This window comes from Psittacula echo (genome assembly GCF_963264785.1).
Source record: "Psittacula echo genome assembly, chromosome: 7".
Taxonomy (NCBI): Eukaryota; Metazoa; Chordata; class Aves; order Psittaciformes; family Psittacidae; genus Psittacula; species Psittacula echo.
Genome location: NC_137740.1, coordinates 12985626 through 13008035, shown reverse-complemented (window position 1 = coordinate 13008035; position 22410 = coordinate 12985626). Strand labels below are relative to the sequence as shown.

General features: G+C 46.5%; 2 protein-coding genes across 13 annotated transcripts in view; one reads left to right on the top strand and one right to left on the bottom strand.

The window, feature by feature from the left end:
• Positions 1-1457: 1457 nt before the first annotated feature.
• On the bottom strand, positions 1458-12010 carry MED8 (mediator complex subunit 8). The gene is made up of 7 exons (XM_080622994.1): positions 11978-12010; positions 8602-8720; positions 6502-6646; positions 5723-5863; positions 5234-5315; positions 4105-4353; positions 1458-1837 (listed from the first exon to the last, which is right to left on the bottom strand). The coding sequence occupies exons 1-7, from the start codon at positions 11981-11983 to the stop codon at positions 1773-1775; spliced, it is 807 nt and encodes a 268-aa protein (XP_080479120.1). The 5' UTR covers positions 11984-12010; the 3' UTR covers positions 1458-1772.
• A 30-nt stretch (positions 12011-12040) lies between these two features.
• SZT2 (SZT2 subunit of KICSTOR complex) overlaps positions 12041-22410 on the top strand; it is a 58659-nt gene continuing 48289 nt past the window's right edge. For all 12 annotated transcript variants that reach the window (XR_013957393.1, XR_013957394.1, XR_013957395.1 and 9 more), the window contains exons 1-9: positions 12041-12084; positions 12371-12496; positions 12665-12838; positions 13186-13356; positions 15162-15293; positions 17337-17496; positions 17968-18074; positions 18263-18473; positions 19530-19700. Coding sequence is in view for 6 of the 12 variants with exons in the window: in XM_080622989.1 (XP_080479115.1) it covers positions 12055-12084; positions 12371-12496; positions 12665-12838; positions 13186-13356; positions 15162-15293; positions 17337-17496; positions 17968-18074; positions 18263-18473; positions 19530-19700 (1282 nt within the window). In the remaining 6 variants the exon portion in view is untranslated. The remainder of the gene's footprint in view (positions 12085-12370; positions 12497-12664; positions 12839-13185; positions 13357-15161; positions 15294-17336; positions 17497-17967; positions 18075-18262; positions 18474-19529; positions 19701-22410) is intronic.

The following is a 22410-nucleotide window of genomic DNA, read 5'->3' as shown; positions in this document are numbered from 1 at the left end:
TGTATTTCCCTTCCTCCCGTCCAAGTGTGTGAAAGGTCTGGCCTCCCCACTGGAGGCGTTCTCGGGAGAGCCAGGTTAGCACGGGTAGCAGGCAGCCACGCTGGCCCCAGCGCTGACACATTTTAGCTTTATAAGGAAGCCAGTCAGGGAGGATGCCGTGAAGCAGCATCCTGGAGCTGAGGCTCCATGGATGACAGTGCCAGGGATCTGACACACATTCCTCAAACAGCTTTCTGCCTTCTTTCCCAGCCAAAGCAGGGGCATGAGACAGAGCAGGGAACAGCAGCCCCAGCAGTGCTCAGCCCATTGCGGGGCATAGCCCTGCAGGCTCTGACTCCCCAGCTACAAACATTGATCAAACCCTTCCCTGCCTCCACACCAGTTCCCCAGCTGCAGTGAGTGGTTCCACGAGTGATGCCATTAGGGGTAAAACAGGATCCCATCAATCTGGCTGGGCTGGTGTCATTGCATACACTTCACTGGACTCATTCACAGTGGTGAACGGCTTTGCTTATCAGGGAAGCTGCTTGTGCTTCCAGCTTAGCTTTCTACTTCCCAGCTCAGTGCTTTTCAAGGGCCCATACATGAAAATGGGTCAATAACTGCCCTAGTCACAGCTTTGTGGAAGATTTTGTTTTGGGCCACAGCCTCTACAAATAAGCTGGATCTGATTAGCTCAGAGGCAAGCAGCACAGGAGCAGCTGCAGGCTGTACGTGCTGAGTGGAGATTTCCTCACCCATAAGATTGCTGGCAGATGCTGTTGAGTAAAATACAGTGCTGCCTTTCACAAGCCAAAAGGGAAGTCCAGGGAAGAACAGCAAGAGGCATGACAGTTGTGTTCAGGGTAGCACTGTGTGTACTCACATGCTCTTTGGGAATCTTTCCTTAGGCAGGTTATATATTATAACTCAAGGGCAGAAAGTAAAACAGGGATATGGCTTCACAATGACCAGTCGCAATGAGAAATGGGCCAGACCTCACAGCCTGGCTAATTCAGAGGTGCCACAGTCCTGGGCAGATTTAAATACCTCTCTGAAGTGACAAATGAATCCTGAAGTAGCTAAGAAACTTCATAGGAAACACAGCAGCAGAGAATATGGAAGTAAAATCAGATACAGCTGGGATTTGTAACAGCATCAGAATACCAAAGCTCTGTGCTTCTGTTCCTGAAATGCTGCCTTCTTGCTGAGGGCTTTGTAATGGTCTTTCCCTGTAATAGACTTTCCCAGTATTTTGCTTTCTGGGGAATAGTCATAATGGTTTTACAACGAACAAGATGTTTATTGCTTATGTTTGTACCCTGCTGACTCACTTTATAATAGGTCTTTATGCATAATCCTGCAGCTCCAGCACTTAGCCTCCAACGTTTTCTGTGTATTTTAGACTGGAGCTGCTCTGTAGCCTTACCTAAAGGGAAATCAGAGTCCTTATGACCCAAGAGATGGACACCAGTGTCTCACAGTGTGCATAACAAGATCTTTATTCAACAAGAGGGAGTAAAGAAATCATTGCAAGTGAACAAGCAGAAACAAGGAGCAGAGTGCTCCATGCAGCTCTTCAGGTTCTGTATCAGGAAAGGGTAGTTGTTCTCCAGGCCAGACCTGAAGAAGACAGGATCAATATCAGAAGCAAAGTCCTCTGCTCTGACTGAACAGAGAAGTACTTGTGTCCAGGAGACATGGCCACTAGCAGCTCCACACAAGCCAGGTGTGGTGGCTGCAGCAGGAACAATGCTGGTAACTGCTGTTCCCCGGGCCTGCTTCATCTCAGCTCATCTCTGATACGGATGCATTGAGGCAGATTTGATGTTTGTTTTTATACCAGTTGGCATTTTTCCTGGAGAGCGAAAAAGAAAAAGCAAAATCAGCTGTATGAGAGGACATGTGCTCAGGAGCATGCAGGACTCTCAACAACCCTCTCTAGGCTTTTCCTGTTCCACTCCAGGTACCACAATAAGCTTTCCTGCTACAGCATCTTTCAGCTTCTGACCTAACATAGTCAATCTCTTCTACAAATTGGCATCTTTCTCCATTGAGAAATCTCCCTGACAATTCCTGTGTCCACCTGCTATCCCCTCAAATTGTGTCCTTGTTCCATTTTAAATAAGTCTGTCTCTTTGATAGGAAGCTCCTACAGGAGTGTGGGACCTCTTCAGTCTCACAGAAGTTGCTGGCAGCAGCACTCTCAGAAGGATCCAGACTGATCTCCACTTCCATTTCAGAGGCAAACACAAGAGCCTGTATCCCCTTCCATTTAGCATTATTTATAGTCAGGGCGTGTATTTCAATTACTCAACCTTTCTCAGATCTGTTATTTCTCTTAACCAGGTCCACCTCTTGGGCATTATTACTCTTTGTTGATACCAATCACACATGGGAGTGTGTTCAAAGACATTGTGCTAGCAGCTTACAATGAGTGCACAGTGCTAGGCAAAACTAAAATGATCAGAAGAATAAACAAAAAGGGATTAAAGAGCAGCAAGAGGGATATTCAAAGAATACTCCTTCAGAAAGCGGAATGTGTGTTCAAATTAGAACATAAATAAAGGACAGCTTCTGAAAATTAAAACTGAGGTGCAGGAGGACAAAGAAAGATTTGATGAGCAAATGGCTGAAAGAATAAAGGTTACTAAACTTTCTCAAACGTATCCAAAGAGGGTCACTGCCTGCAATGAACTGGCAGGAGATCCCATGTCACTCCAGTGCTAAAAATTAGCAGACACATACTGTTGGGATATTACTCCAAAAAGAAGAGTGACCAGGACTGAATGGTTTACCCACACCTGGAATACTGTGAGTGGTTCTGGTATTCCCAATCTTGAAAACAAACAGAAAAGGTGCAGGTAAGAGTGACAAGTCCAAGACATAATACAATTTTCACACAAGGACATATTAAACAGGACAGGACTCAACAGCTGGGAAGAAAAGAAAAAAGATGGACAAAGGGAGGCGGCATGACAGACTTCCAAAAAACAAAAACTACTCTGGAATAACAAAGGAATTATTATTCCCCATTTCTCACAACATGAAGGGCAAAAAGGAAGCACGCAATAAAATTATCAGGCAAAAGGTTTAAACATAAAAAGGATTGTTATTTCAGCAAAACATGTAGTAAAGCCGTGGAAGAAATGCTGCAGGTGCTGTAGAAGTCAAAATCATTATTCAAAAAGGAATTGCTGCTATACCCCCCGGACTCAAACCAAACTCTGGCTTAAAATCCCTAAACAACAACTGCTGTCAGTATAAGATTTGTTCTTAAATTCTTTCAGCCTTGGCCATAGGCACTGTCACCAGCAGGATAGTGGGACTGACCTTTGGTGAAACGCACAATAGCTGCTCTCATCAAAAGGGAACCTCCAGGTAACAGAGGCTGGACAAGTATTCTTGTTACCAGCGCACTCTGCTTGGTGTACACATGTGACTGTCGTCCCATCCTGGAGACCGTGTTTGTGGGAATGCAGCCAGAAATCACAGGGGCTGCCTTTGTTTCCAAATCATAGTGGAAATTACTTTCTAACTCTTACACAAACACATAATTAACTTAGGATTAATATTGTTGCTCAAGTTCATTTCTGAACAACAGTCATTACCAGTCAAGAAAACACCAATGAGGATATCAATATCCAAAATCTCAATTAACATGACCTGGAGGTCCCCCAGGCCAAACCCATTCCTCACAGCAAAGGACATATAAGGAAGAATACCAGAACAGGGCAAGCCTACAGTGATACCTCTGCAGAATACCCCTTATACTAATATATTGCAGCTCAGGGACTTGGAGTCAGGGATGGTAGCTTCAGAATTAGGAGCTGACTGCTGTGATCTCCCTTCATACTGATTCCTATGTTCACTAAGTCTATTATTAAAATGGTGTTGCAGTGTGAGTTAAGAAGCTGAAGCTGGATGTCTGGGATCCATTTCAACCTCTGATCCAATTTAAACTAGTGCTACTCTACTGTTATAATCTGACTCATGTTATTAAGGCCAGAAAGGAACCTCTTACTCAGTTATATCTAAAAGGTGACTGGAGAAGAACCTCTACACCTGCATTTCTCTTTCTTGTTCCCTGCATTTCAACTGATCTCAGATATGCAACTTATTTACCTGGCTGTCCTGCTTGTGCCATCTGCACTCCTGCCAGCATTGGCTGCTGCTGAGCTGGTGCACCTGACATTGGGACCTGCTGCATGCCTGAAGCACCTGCAATGATGGCACCAGCTCCCGGTTGGCCTGACTGGACAGATCCTCCAGAGCCAGGGGGCCTCCGGTTTGACAGTCCTTTCCCAAAGGCCACAGCTGCTACCAGTGCATTGGTATCTGCAGGGTTGAAAGTCTGCTTGTTCTGTCTTAAACCTATAGAAAAAAAAGTTAGTTTGGAGCATTTTTGCAATCAAGTTTAGAAACTAGCAGCCTGAATTTACTTTTCTACTATTCTGGTGGATGTAACAGAGATCAGCTTCTAACAAGCTGTCCTACAAGAGTCTCAGCAAGGTCAAAGAAGCTGCAAAATCCAAAGACAGTGGTGATCCAAGAGCTTCTCCACCGAGAGCGGAGCATATGCTGCCCAGGGAAGAGGGAGACAATTCCTCCATGTCCATGAGAATGTTCCCACTAAAGGCTTTTCCATGCTGGATTCAATGGCAGGTAACAAGCACTGTGTTTTAGATAAACAATGTCAACATCCTCTTTTGGAGGCTCATAAGCAGCATGGTGTCTGTAACTTTTTCTACCACATACCTGCCCAGTTATACTATTAATCCTGGAAAGCAGACAGAACCTGTGCCTGGATCCCTGCCTACACTGTTTGTGTCAAAGATGACAAAAAAACCCCTCACAAAAACCCTGGTACCTTTGAGAGTTGTACATAGCACTTCCAGGAATAGTGAACAGCTGATGGCAGAGACCAATAAAATATGGACGTCCAGCATCAGAGTCAGAACCAAAAAAGGCTGACTGTGAGTCTGAAGAAGCCATTATCTACAGGACATCACACAAACATGTTGTGGACTCCTTCAGAACATAGCTAAGGGGTTTCCCATTCACTACCACTGTATTTTCACAGTTATTTTTATCAATCCAATTTGATTGGGATGTTTTCGTGGTAAACAGTTACCACCTCCTCAAAACGGGTATCACAAAGGGTTGGAATGACCACCAGATTTGCCTATTCTGCCATTAGTCTCTCAAGCCTGCTGTTTGGACCCTGCACCCCAATTCCAACTCAGTGACCTACCTCCACTTTCAGATTCACGCTCCTCCTTACTGATTTTCTCCAGCAGATTTGAGCACATTTTGTTCAGACTTTGGATCTGCTTCTGCAAAATGAAAACCATCAGAAACCACCAGGATACTTCCAATCCAGAACAAGTCAGTAAGGTAAACACACAAGCTTTCTCCTCCCAGGGTCTGTGTAGCCGAACAAGCATTTTGATGGCAGAGCCCAGTGATAGTGTAGGCAAGGCACTATGGGGATGGGATAGCCTTTGCCTTTCTCTGACTGTTCTGATGTGTTCACCTCCTGTGAATGGCGGGCTGGATACCCTCTGTTTGTGAAACTGTGGAGGAAACCAAACTTCAGCCAGGGTGAGCTGCAGAAATCCCAGATAGATAAGGGCACAGCGAAAAAGAACACTGTCAGGTGGAAGGATGAAGGAAGCAAAGTTACAGGGCATCCTGTGCCAGAGGACTAAGAGGCAGAAGTATCAAACTCTTCCTCACCTACCTGTGCCACATCAGGGCTAATTCGAGCTGCATCTGTGATCAGCTGCTTCTCCTGCTCCTCCACTTCAGGGTCAGGCTTAGTTCGAAGATGGTCAGGCACTACCTCATGGCTGAACACTGGCACACGCCCCTCTGTCTGCCGCTGCAATATTTGGACAAGCTCAGAGTGAGTGACAAGACACTCAGAGCCTCCTCCTACAGCTCCACACCAGAACACAGGACATGGTGCTGCAACAAGGCTAGTAGCATGCACTGGGGAAACCTTGATCTGGGCAGCATTAGGAAGTTTCAACAATTTGTGTAAGCATTTGCACTGCGCCTGTTTAGTGAGAGCAAACCACGGGGGTCTGCAGTGCAATGCCACCAGCACAGCCATCATCACCTGAAACGTTTTCTCATTCAAGCAGACAATAAATGTTGTCAGCACACACATTAGATTCTGTAACACACCTCATTTTGGTCATATGACAAACAGTGCACATCTAGATGTAGATAGCTGACAGCAGCATAGCTAGGGCTGAGAAAAACCAGGAGCTTGTAAGGAGACCTCCCAGTTACACAGCCCCATCATGATGAAAATAACATTTATTAACAGGAACACCTCCTGTAAAGTGTATCTTGTACATTTGTAGGTGAAAGCCCCCCAGCAAAGCAGCTCACAGGCAGAACTACTCATCACCTTCTCTTTCTCTATACCCAGAGCTGAGGAATGGCAAACTGGGGGAGATCACAAGTACTTTCTGATACTCCAGGACCAACATTCAGAGGGAAGTTTCTTACCATGATCTCCTCATCACGGTCTGGAGACAGCACCAGGGGTATGATAACCTGGTTTCGCAATAGTGGGGTCTTCTCATGTTTTAGCACTTTGTTCAAGGTGTTCAGCTGCCCAGAGAGCAATGCAAAGCTGTCCAGAACTGAAGGCCTGGGAGAGCAAATAAAGAGGACAGAACATGGAAAGGGATGCCACAGACGGCTTTTCTCTATTCTTTACTCAAATGGTTGAGAAGTGAGGAAATAACGCTATTATTCCTCAAATCAGTTTATTCCAGACAGTAAACAGTAAAACCTACTGCAGTTGTGGAGAAATCCCCACCCCTGCTGCAAATAGCTCAAATGAGACAAATAGCTCAGAGATATCACAAGCAGTACGCTGGAAGTCCCAGTTTTGGTATTTCAGTAACTTATGTTGTTTGCATGGCAGTGTTTTGGTAGCAGGGGTGCTACAGGGGTGGCTTCTGTGAGCAGCTGCTAAAAGCTTCCCTTATGTCCAACAGAACCAATGCAGCCGGCTCCAAGACATATCCACTGCTTGCCAAGGCTGAGCCCATCATTGATGGTGGTAGCACCTCTGGGACAATGTGTTTAAGAGGGGAAAAAACTATGCAACAGCAATTGCAGCCAGAGAGAGGAGTGCGAATATGTGAGAGAAGCAGCTCTGCAGACCCCAAGGTCAGTGAAGGAGGGGAGGAGGTGCTCCAGTTACTGCAGCAGAGACGACTCTGTAGCCTGTGGTGCAGACCTTGGTGAGGCAGGCTATGCCCCTGCAGCCCATGAAGGGCCATGCTGGAGCAGGTATCAACCTGCAGCCCATGAAGGAGCCCACACCAGAGCAGGGGAATGCCCAAAGGAGACTGTGACCCCAAGGGAAGCCCACGCTGGAGCAGGCTCCTGGCAGGACCTGGGGCCTTGTGGAGAGGACCAGAGCAGCGGAAGAGTCTGAGGAATCTTCCCCCTTAAGGATGGAGCAACAGAGACAACATGTGATGAACTGACCACAACCTCCTGTCCTCCCTGCACCACTGAGGGGAGAAGTTAGAGAACTTGGGAGTAAAGCTAAGCCTGGGAAGAAGGGAGGGTTGGGGGGAAGGTGTTCTAAGATCATTACCTTACTCTGATTTGACAGGTAATAAATTAAACTAATTTCCCCAAGTTGAATCTGGTTTGCCTGTGACAGTAATTGGTGAATGATCTCTCCCTGTCCTTATCTTGACCCATGAGCCTTTCATTATATTTCCTTTCCCCTGTCCAGCTGAGGAAGGGAATTATAACAGTGGCTTTGGTGGTAATCTGGTATCCAGCCAGGGTCAACTCACCCCAGTAATACACACAGAAGCAATGCTTTCCTTATCTCCAATTCTCCCAGTGCAATTCTAGAGCAAAGTCTGAGAACAATTTAACTCCTATGCAGTACAGCCAAGAGAAACAATATTTATAGCTTGGCTATCCAGACTAAGCAATAATGAAGCAAAATAATTGGTAATCTTGTCAAGGAGGTCCCTCCCCTTCAGCTTTCTCTCTCTGGAATATTCATCATCTCTCCTGCCTTCTGCAACATTAACTACAAAAACTGACCGCCTGTGAAACTCTGCTGCAGTGGCAGATGCTATTCAGGATACTGTATAGTTCATTAAGCTGTAGCTATAACACCTTTATGGTCTATCAGGAAGAGAATGCCACCTTGCAAATCTCTCAAACTGTCCGGTAGAACATGCAGAACCAGCAAAACAGAGCCAGAAAAGGCCAGAAAGGTCACGAAATGCAGAAATAACCATTGCTCATTTTATAGTGTGTGCGCGGGTCTCCAAGATAATTTGTCCAAGAAGCTTCCAGTCACTGCAGATGCAAATCTAGTTTTCACAAAATGTCTAGATTAAAGGTGTTAGCATGACCCTACACAGCATGAAACCAGTGGATTTCAACTGCTCTTCTGGTGGAAGATGTGAAGTGGTTCCTCTAGCAGGAATGTGAAGAGCAAATTTAAGCTTACTGACAATAGGCTGATATTTTTTAATTATACTTTTGGTCCTTTAAGCCAAGTCTGGAACAGCTTCAGCAGTGATTAGCAGTGCCCCCGGCTCTGTGGGATACCTTACTTACCAAGTGAGTCTATCGTACTCATTCTCCAGCTTGTAGATAAAACTGACTAAAGAGTTCTTCAGGTCGGCCACCTGACTGATGAGTGCCTCCAGGGTCAGCTCCAGCTGCTTCTCTTCTCTCTGAAAAAAGGAAAGACAAGGGATGACAACAAAGCTTTACACCTTACCCAGGTGTTCTGGACCCACACACATGCATCCAATCTCTCCTACAGAGAACCTTCTTTTCCAGGGCAGCAAACACCAGACATGGATCCTATGGTTTCACACTGACCCTTTCCCCTTAGGTCAGAACACTTAGTCATGAGACATGTGCTAGCTGTCGTCTTTAAGATCAAGATGAGTGAAGATATTATTGCTTACATCTGCTTTTCACCACATCAGGCAGTCATCAAAGTTAGCTCATGCCACTTTCGTAAGTCACTTAAACTAATGCAGCTCAAAGTACATTCACATCTCAGCCTTTACTGACAGTAGATGTGGGCACAGTGATGTCATCATCCAAAACAGCCCTTTGCAGAGTGAGTATCAGGTCCATGGCCAAAAGACTCCAGTTTCTGTGCTTCACCTCCTTCTTTACTTTTTTCCTGCTCAAGTGCCCGTTCCAGCTGCCAAAGAAACCTTCAGGTCCTCTTCTACTTGTGCCTTACTGGCTGCAGGGGGGCCTGCCATAACAGACAGCACACACCAACACAAGCACACATCACCCCCTGCCTTTTGCTCTGATTACACTGTTTAAATAACCTTTTCCACTGACATCTGCAGGTGAGGGAGGACAGTGACAAAGTGTCAGGGCAGGGGATCTGTTGCCAAAGACACCAAGGCAAATCTTCATCTCTTGCAAAACCCCTCCAGAATCTTATCTATTCTCACTTATTAATACTACAGCATTGCACAAAATATAATTAAAGTTCCAACCCTAATGAACCCTAAGTCGAGAACTGTACAATAATAATCCATGAGGAGGGTGGGACAAAGCAATCAAATAATAGAAAGGGAATGCCAACTGCGAAAGCAGATAGCGTGACTCAGGCTGCTGGCATGCTTGCTATTGCATTTGTTGTTGTTCTGTTTAAATACACCAGACAAGTGGGAGCTTCACTGGCAAGATTATTTGGTATCTGACATGTTCATGAGAACAATAGATTTTTCTATTTTATTTATAGACTGACAAGACTATAAAGGCTTTTTTTAGCAATCATTGATCAGACTTCACTCAACCACCTAAGAAGAAATGGCTAAGTCAACTTTGATGAAATCCAATCTCCCATCCATGGACTGGATGCACAGAGTGGATCGCCGGGTGTTCCACTTCCAGATAAGAGCACTTTCCTCCATCTTGTGATGGGACTAAGTCAGTTCCTATGCAATTATGAAATGAGTCTACAACTGTGTGCACACTGTGTTTGTGCAAGAAGATTAATTAATGCCTGCATTACAAGTTGGGCTGGTAGCCAGTGGTCTGCTGCAAGGGTGCCAGGCATATGCACCCAGACAATTCACCTGGCTCATTGCCTGTGCTTATCCAAGCAGCCCTCAAGAGGGTGAATGAAACCCTACTGCAGAGGTGTTGCTCTTGCGGCAGCAGCATGCTCCAAGCCTCCTTCTTTTGTTGGTTCTCTCCAAAGCCCCTAAGAGCTGGAAGCAGATGTAAGCATTGCAAAGCATGCACGCAATAGGACCAGCCGACGTTTCCAAGGAATGCTGTGCTGCTCCCAGGCATACGCTATAGGCAAGCAGTGCTTTACGGACTTTGTTAGCAATACTAAATCGGCCTGAGGTAGTAAAGACAAGGTTTATGGGACAGGTTGCTGAAGGACCTCCTGATACAGAGCAACTGAGAGGTAAAGGTGAAATTCAGAGTAGGTAAACATAAAGCAGCGCACAGGGCAAAACAAGCAGGGGGACACGACCCAATCCTGACTTTCTGTACACAATGACATTCTCTGAGCTGATAATGATTCCTTGGTTCATAATGTTATCACTCAGAAACAGATCTCGCAATTATCCGAGGTGACCTGTGAAAACATCTGCCCAAGGCTCAAGAAGCAGGGGAAGTAAAACCAGTAATAGGATTTATTAGGAAAGCCAGTGAACGCAAGGAAAGCAAACGTCACTGTATAAATGCACGCCTCATGGGCATCTCAAATATTATGTGTCACTCTTGACCCTTCAACTGAAAAAGGAGATAGGAGGAGTATGTGCAAATAAAGGCAACAAGGGTGATCATGAATATTCATCAGTTCCATAGATGCAGCAGTTAAAAACAGAAAGGAGACTGGTATGTGAGAGTGGCTGAAATGAGGAGAGGCAATACAACCAGCCCTACAGATGAGGAATTGGCAGGACAATCCACTTTCACTCTCTTTTCTGGGAGGACAACCAGGATACTTGCATGAAGCCACTAGGTAGCGGTTTCAAGCAAACCAAAGGAGGTGGATTTTCACAGCCTGCTAACCTGCCATTAACTTCTGCAACTCCTTTCCAATGGACATTACAGAGGCTAAAATTTCACAGTACTTCAAAGAATATCTAGAACCTTCTTCCATCAATGAAAATTCATTCAAGGCTATTAAACACCAGGGATGTGCTAACAATAGTTTATACAGAATCACAGAATGGTCTGGGTTAGAAAGGACCTCAAGATCATCCAATTCCAGCCCCCCTGCCATGGGCAGGGACATCTTCCACTAGATCAGGTTGCCCAAAGGCCTTGGCCAACCTGGCCTAAGGTCTCCAGGCAACCTTCTCTTCTCCAGGCTGCACAGCCCCAATTTTCTTAGCCTGTCTTTGTATGGGACTCAGTAGCTTGTTTTGCCCTCACAACTTCTTTTGGGCATTGGCTTCTTTGCTAGTGGCAAAGCCAGGCTGCTGGGCAGGTGGACCTCTGGTGTGATGACCCTCTCCAAGGGCTGAGTGGGAGCAGTGCACCCAGATACCCCCACACACGCTCACCCACAGCAGTGCAGCAAGGGGAGGTTGTTGCACAGCAAAGCATTGCACGCGCTGCTCGAGTTGAGTCTGCTCTAGCCCGGGCTGGGTTTAACTGGGGAGCAGACAGACAGCCCGGGATCACCGCTGCAGCCGGCGGCCACAAGCCCCGCCAGGGCTAGACCGAAGGCGGCAGCAGCGCTGGTTGCCACTTCAGGCCCGGACCGCGGAGCTACGGAAGTGCGCGGAAGGAGGCACTGAAACACAGGGCCCGGCCACGAAGCGGCTCCGCACGCCGCGCAGGCCGCCCCCCCGCCCGCCCGAGGCAAGGTCCCGGCAGCCGCCCAGGCGGGCCTACAGCACGGCCCCTGTCCCCGCTGTCCTCGAACCGCCCCGCTGCTCCCGGGCGGGCCATAGCCGCGCTCAGCAGCAACCCTTCCACCCCTCACCTGCATGGCAGCACCGCACCATTGCGCAGGACAGTGGCGCTTCCGGGTCAGAGGACGCGGGGCGGGGCGCGCCGGACATGGCGGCTGCCGAGAGGCCCGACTCGGAGGTGGGACTGTGCTGTGGGAGCTGGAGCTGGGGCCGAGCCGGGGGACAGGGCTAAGCTGGGGAGGGGAATTGGGGAGCTGGCGGCAGGAGCGAGGTGAGGGGTGGCCACGGTGGAGAGTAGTGGGGCTGTCCGGGCTTGCGAGGGAAGGGGAGAGGTGGGAGTGCGGGGCTGAAGCAGCCTGGGGTGAGTGGCAGGGCGGGATGCGGCCTGGGGTCCCCTTCTGCGTGCCCTCCTGGGGTGCCCGCCGAGCTATGGCGTGACCTGGGCTGCTGTGGTCCTGCTGCAGGTGGAGGAGGCAGGGCATGTCTTCCTCCTGATGAAGAAAGACTATCGCATCTCCCGCAACGTGCGCCTCGCCTGGGTGCTCAGCCGGCTCCACCAGGTCATCTGGGCTGTGCCCGAGCCGGAGCTGGTGAGTTGGTGCCTGAGGCTGGAGGGTGTCACCATGGCCTGATGTGATGAGGTGGCTCTGTGCCGCTTCTGAGCAGCTGGACCCTGCAGAAGGCTCCAACCCAGTTCCTTTTCCTGATTTTTCCTTTGGCTTGGCATTCTGTCGTGTACCGATTATTTGTTCTTGTAGGTGAAGTCAGAAAATGAGCTTGATGTTCTCAGCATCCTGCCCAACGGGTGGCAGCCTGATGAGCCTGTCCAGCCAAGGCCCTATCTCCTGGTGCCCTCTACACGGGTCACCTTCCTGGCCCGCCAGTACCGATTTGTGATTGAACTTGATCTGAGCCCTTCCACAGGGATTGTGGTAAGTGCAGAAACCACCTCTTCGGGGTGTTAGGTGTGTTAAAAGGCCAGTCCCATTTCTGTTTGATGAGGTTTATTCCTCTGTGTTAGTCTTAAATTTGCAGAAGTCTTGCTTTTCCAAGGGGAAAAGTGCTCCCTATGCTCCCAGCTAGGGAGTTTAAGTAAGGGCAGATCCTGCTTCTCTGCTGGATGTCCAACATGTGACTTTTGTTTACAGGGATTTGTCACTTTAATCCAGTTGCTATTGGAGAAGGATGTTTGCTGTTGGCTCTGCATGGTGGGGCCACCGGCCATGAGACTCAAAGTCCTAGAAGATGAAAAAGCTGTTCCCTTTCTCTGTTTCTGTAGGATGACTCAACAGGGGAGATAATCTTTGATGAAGTGTTTCATGCCCTTTCCCGATGTTTGGTGGGGTTGTTAAGACCCTTTCGTATCCCTGGGTCAGACATCATCTACCAGCCAGAGATCTTTGTCACCATCCAGGCGTATTCCTCCATCATCGGCCTGCAGTCCCATCAGGTAAAGTTCAGCCTTGGAGCGGCTCAGTGTGTGAGCAGCTCACTGGATGGCTTCCTGTGAACACAGAGGAAAGACAGGGCATGGGGTAGCTGTTATCTGTGATGCTGCAGACTTGTGTCATTACAACGTGCAGCCTGGTGTGGTGAGGAAGTGTATGTGAGCAACTTCTCCTTTCTTGGCAGGAAGCAGAGGTTTCTCCTGGGGGAGTGGGGCTTAGCAGAGAACACTACCTACAGACATGGTCTCAGAGTTGGGCCACAGGGAGTATTTCTCATGTTAACTTAATTCTTTTTAGCCTGTTATAATTGTCTTGAAGCATTCAAGAAGAATTGATGTGCCCAAAAGCTTGTCTGCCTGCTTCAACTGTGTAGCAGTGGTTTATTCAAAGATCTTGCCTCTTGCTACAAACTTTGCTGTCTTTTTGCACTGGTATGAACTTGTTTCTTCTTGCTGGAGGGAGCAGCCAGCCCCAGTGTTGGGATTATCAACTAGATTTGCTTGAGCCAGGGGAGGTTTGTTTAATAAATTGAAGTCTGGTTTATGGTGGCAGTGTGGTTTTTTTTAAATGTATCCTCAATCCCTTCCAACTCACAGTATTTTCACATTTCTGATGGCGATTCTGATGGTGATTGCATCCTTTAGCTAATACCAGGGAAAGTGGGTGGTGACAGGAGAAGCCTGTTAGTCTATGCCTGTTCCTTCCCCGTCTCCCCACCCTGCCTCTGTACAAGCCTTCTGGCAGGCTGCAGCCTTTACTGGTCTGTATGGTGTTTGGAGAGTGAAGCCCTCACTTTGGTCTGTTCTTGGGTCCTACCAAAGTAAACACAGCAGGAATTTCCCCATTTGACAATGACATTTTGTATGTCATCTTGCCCAGCTATTGTGCAGACACCATCATGCTTTGCCTCAGTATCTTCTGTATTTACACTAAATTGAGCACTCTAAGGTTGCTATGGTTTTCTTCTTTGGAACTCTTTAAAGGCCTGTTTATTGTATGAGGCCAGGAACTGTAGTCTCTGGGTACAGCTGGGTAAACTATGTTCCTTTTATGGAGAGGAAGGCATATATGTGTATCACTCATCCAGGAAAGCCTGTCTATACTGTAATCATTTACTTTTCCTATGTCACTATGAAGTCTTGCCCCTCTGAGGTTGCAGGAATATGGATAACATGCAGCATCTCACCTGACTGTTGAGTTCTTTGTCTGCACATTGTATATCCTTTGCCTCCTGGATGTGGCTGGAGATAGTCTGTGCAATGGTGTTGTTTGTAAACACAAGTGTCTTGCCTGTCAGCTTGGGGAGTTTCTGTGGTGGCAGGATCACTCTGGCACATCACTCAGCCTCTCTTCTAATGTCTAATTTTTTATTTTCTTTATTTCAATTTATTGTTCTTTTATCCAACCACTTATTGGAAGATAATGTGATCAGTCTGTGAGTGAGTGAGTTAGATTAGAACAAACAGGCCTTCCTTAGAAACAGAGTTAATGGCTTCTAATAAGGATCTTATTGCTTTCTCCTGACAGCGACTTTTTCTGGAAGAAGGAAAATGAGGTAGAAATTTCTTGCCCAAGAAGGAGATTTCATAAAAAGTGATGTGAGCATCTGCTGTGGAGTGCATTGCAGACATTGCTGCTCACAAGGCAGTTGGCCCTGAGCACGAATAGTGAGAACAAGCCTCTGCTGTACCTGTGCTTTGTTAGGGACATGTCTGACACCATGCAGAACTCTGTTCCTGTGTACCGTTTTGGGGGCAGGTGCTGTAAAACCTTAACTTGATGACTAACATGCATACCTTTGGGGCAGGTACTGTTCCAGGGCTGTCAGCTGGATGAGACGAAGCGAGAGGCCTTTCTGCACCAGGTTTACACACAGCTATGTGCTTTTGAGAACAAAGTGGCAGAGATGCTGCAGCAACAGTATGAACCCAAACCGCAGGTAAGGAGGGCAGAGGTGGTTGGGGTCTCTTGGCTCTCTGGAGATTTGCCCCTTTGGGGTGGAGTGGCAAGAGGAACAGTGGTGTAGGTCTGGAGAAGGAATGGCTAATGAGATTGTAATATAACTTTGTGGGATCTAGTAATCACACATAAACACTGAGGAGAGCAGAACCAGTAAGTGTTCAGAAGGACTGATAAGAATGGTTACCTTTCCCAAGGTTCTTCTGCAATAAAGCAGCCAGACTTCTTGTACATGATGGGATGAGCTGTAGGAAGTGACTTCTCTCTAAAGAAGATGGTGGGTTAGGTGATTACACCCATATAATTAATTTATAAACAGCTGTGAATATGCCCTTGGTCCTTGTTACATTTCTTGAATGAAAATACTTGACCATGAGCCAGTGCAGTTTCTGATACTCCTTGAAATCTCTGGCAGATGCTGTTTAGTAGCCACGGGTATAGGTGTCAGCAAGTTAATGAAAGAACTATAAAACACAGTTTAGGATGAAATTAAAAGTGAGAATCTGTAGTGATTTAGAATGAATTTCTCATTGAGATCTCTTCTGTTCTTGGAAATGAAGCACACGAAGGTTACATTGTGATACTGACATATGCATGCCACAGTCACAATTGTATCTGTGGGCACCTTTCTTGCAGACAAAGCCATTATTTGACTGGCAAAGGTTATTTAGTCCTTATTTAGTGTTAGTTGATAGAGCTTGGACAAGAAGAAAAAAAAAGCCTCAAGATTGGATGAGCAAGAGGCTACTGGTGATCTATTGCAGCTCCATATTTGAAGTGCTTCAAATCGCATATTCTAGCTGAAATTTGTATCTTTGAGTGCTAAGACTGTCAGTCCTAGAACAGAAAGAAGATTGCAGGAAGTAAATACCTTTACCAGTGTGTCCAACTGGTAGTTTTGCAGTGGTTTGTATGCGTTCCTGCTTGATGCAATATTTCTCTTACTGTAAACTACCCTATATCTTTTTCCATGCAAATGGGGGAAGGAGACGCGCTTGCAGTCTAGAGGGACTGGTGAGTCCTGCCACAGGCTGTGGGGTGGAGGTGGGAGGCCTCAGGGGAAGGGCAGGGACTGAAACATTTTTTACTTTTGAAGTTGCATTAGCTGCATCATTGTTAGCAAGTGTCTGAATGTAAGGCATCTGGCAAATTAAAGTGATGGATACTCAGGTTTTTTGCTCACAGCCACAGATTGCTCCCATTAGTGCAATAACAAAAGTTTAGTTAGTTCTAATTTTCTTTTCCCAGCTCCTAGTCATCTGTAGCTTTGCAGGGGAGGGTTTCACTCATTTTCTGTATTAGCAGTAAAAATGAGGCAATAGTTTATTACAGGGCTGAACTGCCAGAGCCTCTCGAGATGCGGGGACTGTAAATGCAGTAGGTTCCTCAAAGTGTAATTATACAAATTTTAGGCTTTGCCTGGGGGATATTTTTCACAGGAGATGCAGGAGAAGCCTACTTGGATTTGCTTATATCAGCACTGCATAATGAGTGCTGTTTGAACAAAGTTGAATGTATAGGCACTAGGCTTTGTCTTTACAAGGCTCTTTACCCCCTCTGCTGCAGGGCTTCATAAGTGAGAAGGGTGTCTGCCTTTCCAGCTTTTCTGGGCTTTACTTGAGTAGATGCTGAATAGCTGCAGCTTCTGCTAAATGACAAGTTAAAAAGGAGGTGGTCACCTTCTCTTTAAGTGGGAACTGCTTTGGTCTGCAGAGGAGCTTTAGTGACCCCAAAGTGTCTCATCCTTCTCCTTCTGTCAGAAATCAGCGTATAACAAAACTCTGAGCATGTTGTCCCCTTCTTCTCCCCCCAGGCAGCTTTGTCTAGCTGTTCTATGGGGCCCAAGTGACCAGGACTTTGAGATCACATGAAAACTAAAGCTAGAAGTCAAATCTGCTGAAGTGCTCCAGGATTGTGGTACTATGGAGCTGGTAGACTGAAGGCTGTTTGGGAGAGTGAGAGCTAGAGCTAGGCTGAAGTCTGCCCCATGGGGGTTTGTGGGTTTTCTTTTTTACTTTTCCAGATGGATTTGTCTCCCCTGAGCCAAGAGAGCCCTGGTGATGTGCAGGAGTCGTCCGGGAGGAAGCCCAGCGTGTCTGTTGTCACTGCTGATGTTGGCCTGGTCAGCATGGTGCGGCAGGGTATTCTGGCACTGCAGCTGCTGCCCTCCAACTCCAGCGCAGGTTGGCCTCGTCCTCTGGGTTAAGGTTTGCCCAGATGTTTGCAAAGGGTTGTATTTCTCCTGCCTTAGGCTGAGATTAATTTTATAAGGGCTGGTGCAGGGACCCTTCTGTTAGGGATGAAATTTCAACAACAGCTTTTGCTCTGCGCTCTGTGGGCGAATTGGCGTGATGCGAATGGGGAGAACAAAACTGAGCCACATGCCTTGTGTCAGTATTAGGGAGTTTATGAGAAAGCACAGCTGTGACTGCTGCTTGGGACAGCCCAAAGTGTGCAGAGCTGTGTCCTACCTTAGTGCTTTGCTGTCCTAGATGGAAGTTTGCCAGCTCCAGAACACCTTGGAAGCTCTAAACCAAGCTAGGGATTTTCCTTTCTGCTTCTGCCCTGCCTAAATTTTCTTTCTGGTGGATACACTGGGAGAGTGGTAGCTGTTTGAGATGGAAGATGCACTAAGATGACTGCCTTGTTTGCAGGTATAATAATAATTACGGATGGTGTGACCAGTGTCCCTGATGTGGCTGTGTGCGAGACTTTACTCAACCAGCTCCGCAGTGGCACAGTGGCCTGCTCCTTTGTACAGGTATGTCTGCTGATAGCAGGAGGGGGTGCTGCTGCCAGCCAGAGCGGGGAAGGGGGGTTGTTGTTGGTGGCATTCACCTCCAGAGGCTAAGAGAGGACTTCTCTGCCTGTTTGAGGCCTTTGCCAGTCCTCTGCCTTGTCCTCAGCCCTACTGTACTCTCTCAGGTATCTTCTTTATCCATCTTGTAGGTGGGAGGTGTCTACTCGTACGATTGCAGCTTTGGCCACGTTCCCAATGTGGAACTGATGAAATTTATTGCCATGGCCACTTTTGGTGCTTACCTCTCCACATGCCCTGAGCTGGATCCCTTAAGCCTGGATCTGAACGTGTATCACAAGGCATTTCTGCTGTACTCCTTTCTGCGTACTGGGGAGTCCCTGAATCCAGAATACTACTGTGGTGAGGAATGTGAATGCCCTCCTTTCAGCAAATGGATATGTTGCAGCACCTCGCTTTGGGGTGACATTCCCAGGCTTGGTTATGCTGATACTCTTCTCTTGTCCCCTCTGAGTCATGCCTCCTGTAGGCTCTGGGCCATGCTGCCTCTTTGGTGACTCCCTTTCTAGTTCCAGGAGTTAGGTGGATCAGGGAAGATTAATGTCCCATCTTTCACCATTCCCCTTTCTGTGGTCTTCACTCGGCACTTAGGCTGTGTTGGAATTTGGAGGGTGTAAGAAGCTTTTGTCCAACCTTTCCTGCACACACTGGGTAGCTCACAGATGGGGACGTGCTGGAGAGCTTGTCGTAATCAGGCTTGCAGATGGCAGTTTAGATTGAAAAACTAGATCCTTGAGGCTGTCCCAAATGCCTCTCTTGGTTATTCTTATTTTGTGACTGTTAGTGACTGAGAGTATGCCAGGAAAGATTAGTTACCAGTAAAACATGGAAACACCCTATCATGCCCTTATTATATGCTGATGCCTTCTATGCTTTCTGTAACTTGGCAGCAGAAGCTGCAGACAGTAACAAGTTTGGAGAGAGCTGGCCTGGGACTTGGAAATGTTGAATCTTAAAAAGATCAGGTGTTAGTGGTTTAAACTCATGGCTTCCACATCCAGATACCTTTCAGAAACCACCTGGGAATTGAGAATATTCCAGCAAAAGGGGTAAAACCCAAAAGCTGACTGTGTGACTGTTGGAACAGCTGTGCAGTTTCTGCCTGTGTCTGCTAAATGTGTAACTTCAATGCATGCCTTGTCACAAAGACTGTCCCAGAGGAAGAAGGGCCTGGCACCCCACCCTGCCCCTCTTCTGGCCCTCTTTGGCCACGTTAGTGGACCTGTTTGCTGCATTGCAGAATCAGGAGTGGGTGCAAGTGGTGCCTGAAGGATGCACTGTTCTTCAGGCCAGCAAGTGTTCCTGGAAGCTTTTGTGAAGCAATCTGGGAGGGCTGTTGCTGTAGGATGAGGAGCAGGGGAGCTGCTCCCTCACAAACCTCATCTCTGCTGTTTGCAGTGTCCCAGCACAGACTGTTCAATGAGCACCTGGTGTCTGCAAGCAGCAACCCTGCTCTGGCTATGAGGAGGAAGAAGCACACGGAGAAGGAGGTGCACGCTGACCTTGTGAGCATTGTCTCAGTACGGCTCCGCGAGGGCTACAGCATCCGTGAGGTCAACATCACGAAAGGTGACTGTGCGCGTTGGGGACTTGGACAGGGCTCTGTTCTCAACTGTTTAAAGTGCAGGGTCTGCCATCTCAGCAGAATGACTGGTACTGGGGAGAAAGGAGATCTTTTTGTTAAACTCTTAAGTTTGTATTAGTGAGTAATTGCCTGACACAGCACTGTTCATTATTGGGGTGCTCCTCTCAGACTTATCCTCTGTGTCTGTACGTGCCGGGGGTTGGACAGATTGTGACCCTCTGTATCTTGGAAATGAGTCTCCACAATTGCAGGGAATTGGCAGAGCTGATGGTTTTGCAGTTTTCTGGGGTTTCCTCTGCATTTCTCCTCTTTTGCATCCCTTTCTAGTTCTTTACTAGAAGCACTCCAAAATACACGAAGTTGAGCCCTTTGGTACAACAGATTTAATGCCTCCAAACTGGAGTCTTCCAAAGGAAGAGATTGAGGGAAAGAAGGATATTGTTAGGTGAAAATGCCAGATCAGTCAGGACCATGACCAGTACTAGAAGAACATTAAACCATCCAGAGGTCCTGTTCTCTCATCTGTCTCATTAGAGATTTTGTCACCTGGATCGTGAGAACCAGCTGCTGACTAGGGTTTTGAGTATCCCAAGGAGTGCCAGTGAACCTTGCCTAACTTTCCATCTCCAGCTGTGACTAGTGGAAGTGCTTTAGCTGAAGGGGACATGAAAAAAGTCCAAATGCAGGTTATGAATTACAAACAAGAGAAGAAATTATTTTTGAGTGATAGCCTGGAGGGTGGGATTCTTAAAGCACATTTTGTAAACATTTGCAACACATGGTGATCTAGGGTCTTTGCTATTCATTTTGGGTTATTAGTGCACAGAATATTTTTTCTATCAGAAAATCAAAGTCTGATACAACTCCAAAATCATTCCAAACTTGCCATATGATGTTTTCTATGAATTTACTGTGGTTTGTCTTACAACCATGTAAATATCTTATGCCACTGCTCTGCTTTGAAGATTGTCCCAGAGCTTCACTACTCTTTCCCTCGCTTCCTTTAAACTCACTGAGACCAAATTAGTCCTTTATTATCCTTAATTAAGTTTATCCTCCTTGTCAGGCATTGCACAAGCTTATTTAAGAACAATGCCTTTCTCCTTGTAACCTCCCTTTTGGCAGGTTAAGCAAGCCAATATTTCAACCTCCTTTTGTAAGGGCAGGCTTTTTGTTCTGTTTATTCATCTTAATAGCACTTCCCTCCCACCCCCCTTCATTTGTTCACTTTTCACAGTTTGGTCTTGTATTTCTTTAAACAGTTATAAGGGTGTTGTAAACGTGGTTTTGTCAGTGCCTTTTTCAGTAAAGCTAATACTTCCCTGCTTCTGAAGTAAAAAAAAGATATCTGATAGACCAAAGTTATATGAGCTTTCTTCATATTGCATTGCGTTGTTAGTACAGAAATCCCTGCATCTTTCACATACCTTTGCTTCCAGCTGATGAGTCCTTAGGGGTGTTTTGTTGGGCTTTCTTTGTTTAGTAGTCCCTAAATGTGCTGTTCTTCACGTAACAGTACTCTTAAGTTCATCTTGCTCAGTTCATCTCACTATTCCTGTGTCATGACTGAGAACTGCAGTTCTTTTGGCTTGATGCTTCTTACAAACTGAATGAATCTAAACCAACTTTTTGGAGAAGGTTGATAACAATTGTGTTAGGTGGGATAGTTTCTGAAGTTGTTTTTCCAGGAATATCCCTGATTTCTTGGTTAAGGAGTTTTCTATTAAAAGTAAAAGTCTGCTAAGGTTTCCTATTGAGGCAGCTCTTCTAGTAATGTCTGCAGATTGCTTTCACTAGTCTCCTATAGGTGTGGCATGAGATATTTTCTTAAATCCAGGCAGACTAGGTCCATTGCACTCACCTTGACTAGGAATGTCTATGAAACAGTCTGACAAGTCAGTTCCTGTCCCAGCTGGGCTCAGTATGGTCTCTTTTATCCTTCTATGCACCAGTTCACTTACAGCTTGAACAGCACTGGAGAAAGAGCCTTTCTTTAATCTGGCAGCAACGGCAAAGTTCTCTTGGTGACTCTCAAGTCCTATATAGAAATGCTGGAAGATGTAGTAGGTGTGGATACTTCAAAAAAAACAATCAGACAAGTTCATGTTACAGCTTTTTGCACAAAGGTGTAGCTACAACCTCTGGCTCAGGATATCATAAAGTGCCAAATTTCTGGTCTCAGGAGGAATGTATCAGAAATATCTCCACATGTTCACCATGCTCCCTGAACTTTCCTCTAGGTATCTTCCTTTTAGCCCTTGGAATGCTAAATGAATTGGTCTTCTGTTTTCACAAAAGCAGAGAGCAGAAGAGCAGCTGCACTGGATCAGTGTTATCTTCTGTGGTGAAGAGTTATGGGCAGGTGCACGGGGAAGAGTTTAGAATAGGGTAAAGGTACATTATACCTCCTTCCTCCTTTCCTTTTTTCATTCCCTTTGAGCACTCTCTAGCTCTTCGCAGCTCGGGGGCTCCATGAGCCAGGAATATTTTCTGTGTGTTTTGATGAAGTTTTTTTTAAAAGGAATTTTAATATATGAAATGTCTGAGCTATCAAAAATATGGTGTGTGTTTCTATGCCAGCTTTCAGAATAGTGGCAAATGATGTTACTTATATATTGGAAAGGCTAAATGCTCTAGGAAATTGCTGGCTGTGAGCAGAAAAGTGTTGAACTAACATCTGAAAGTGGAATTTAA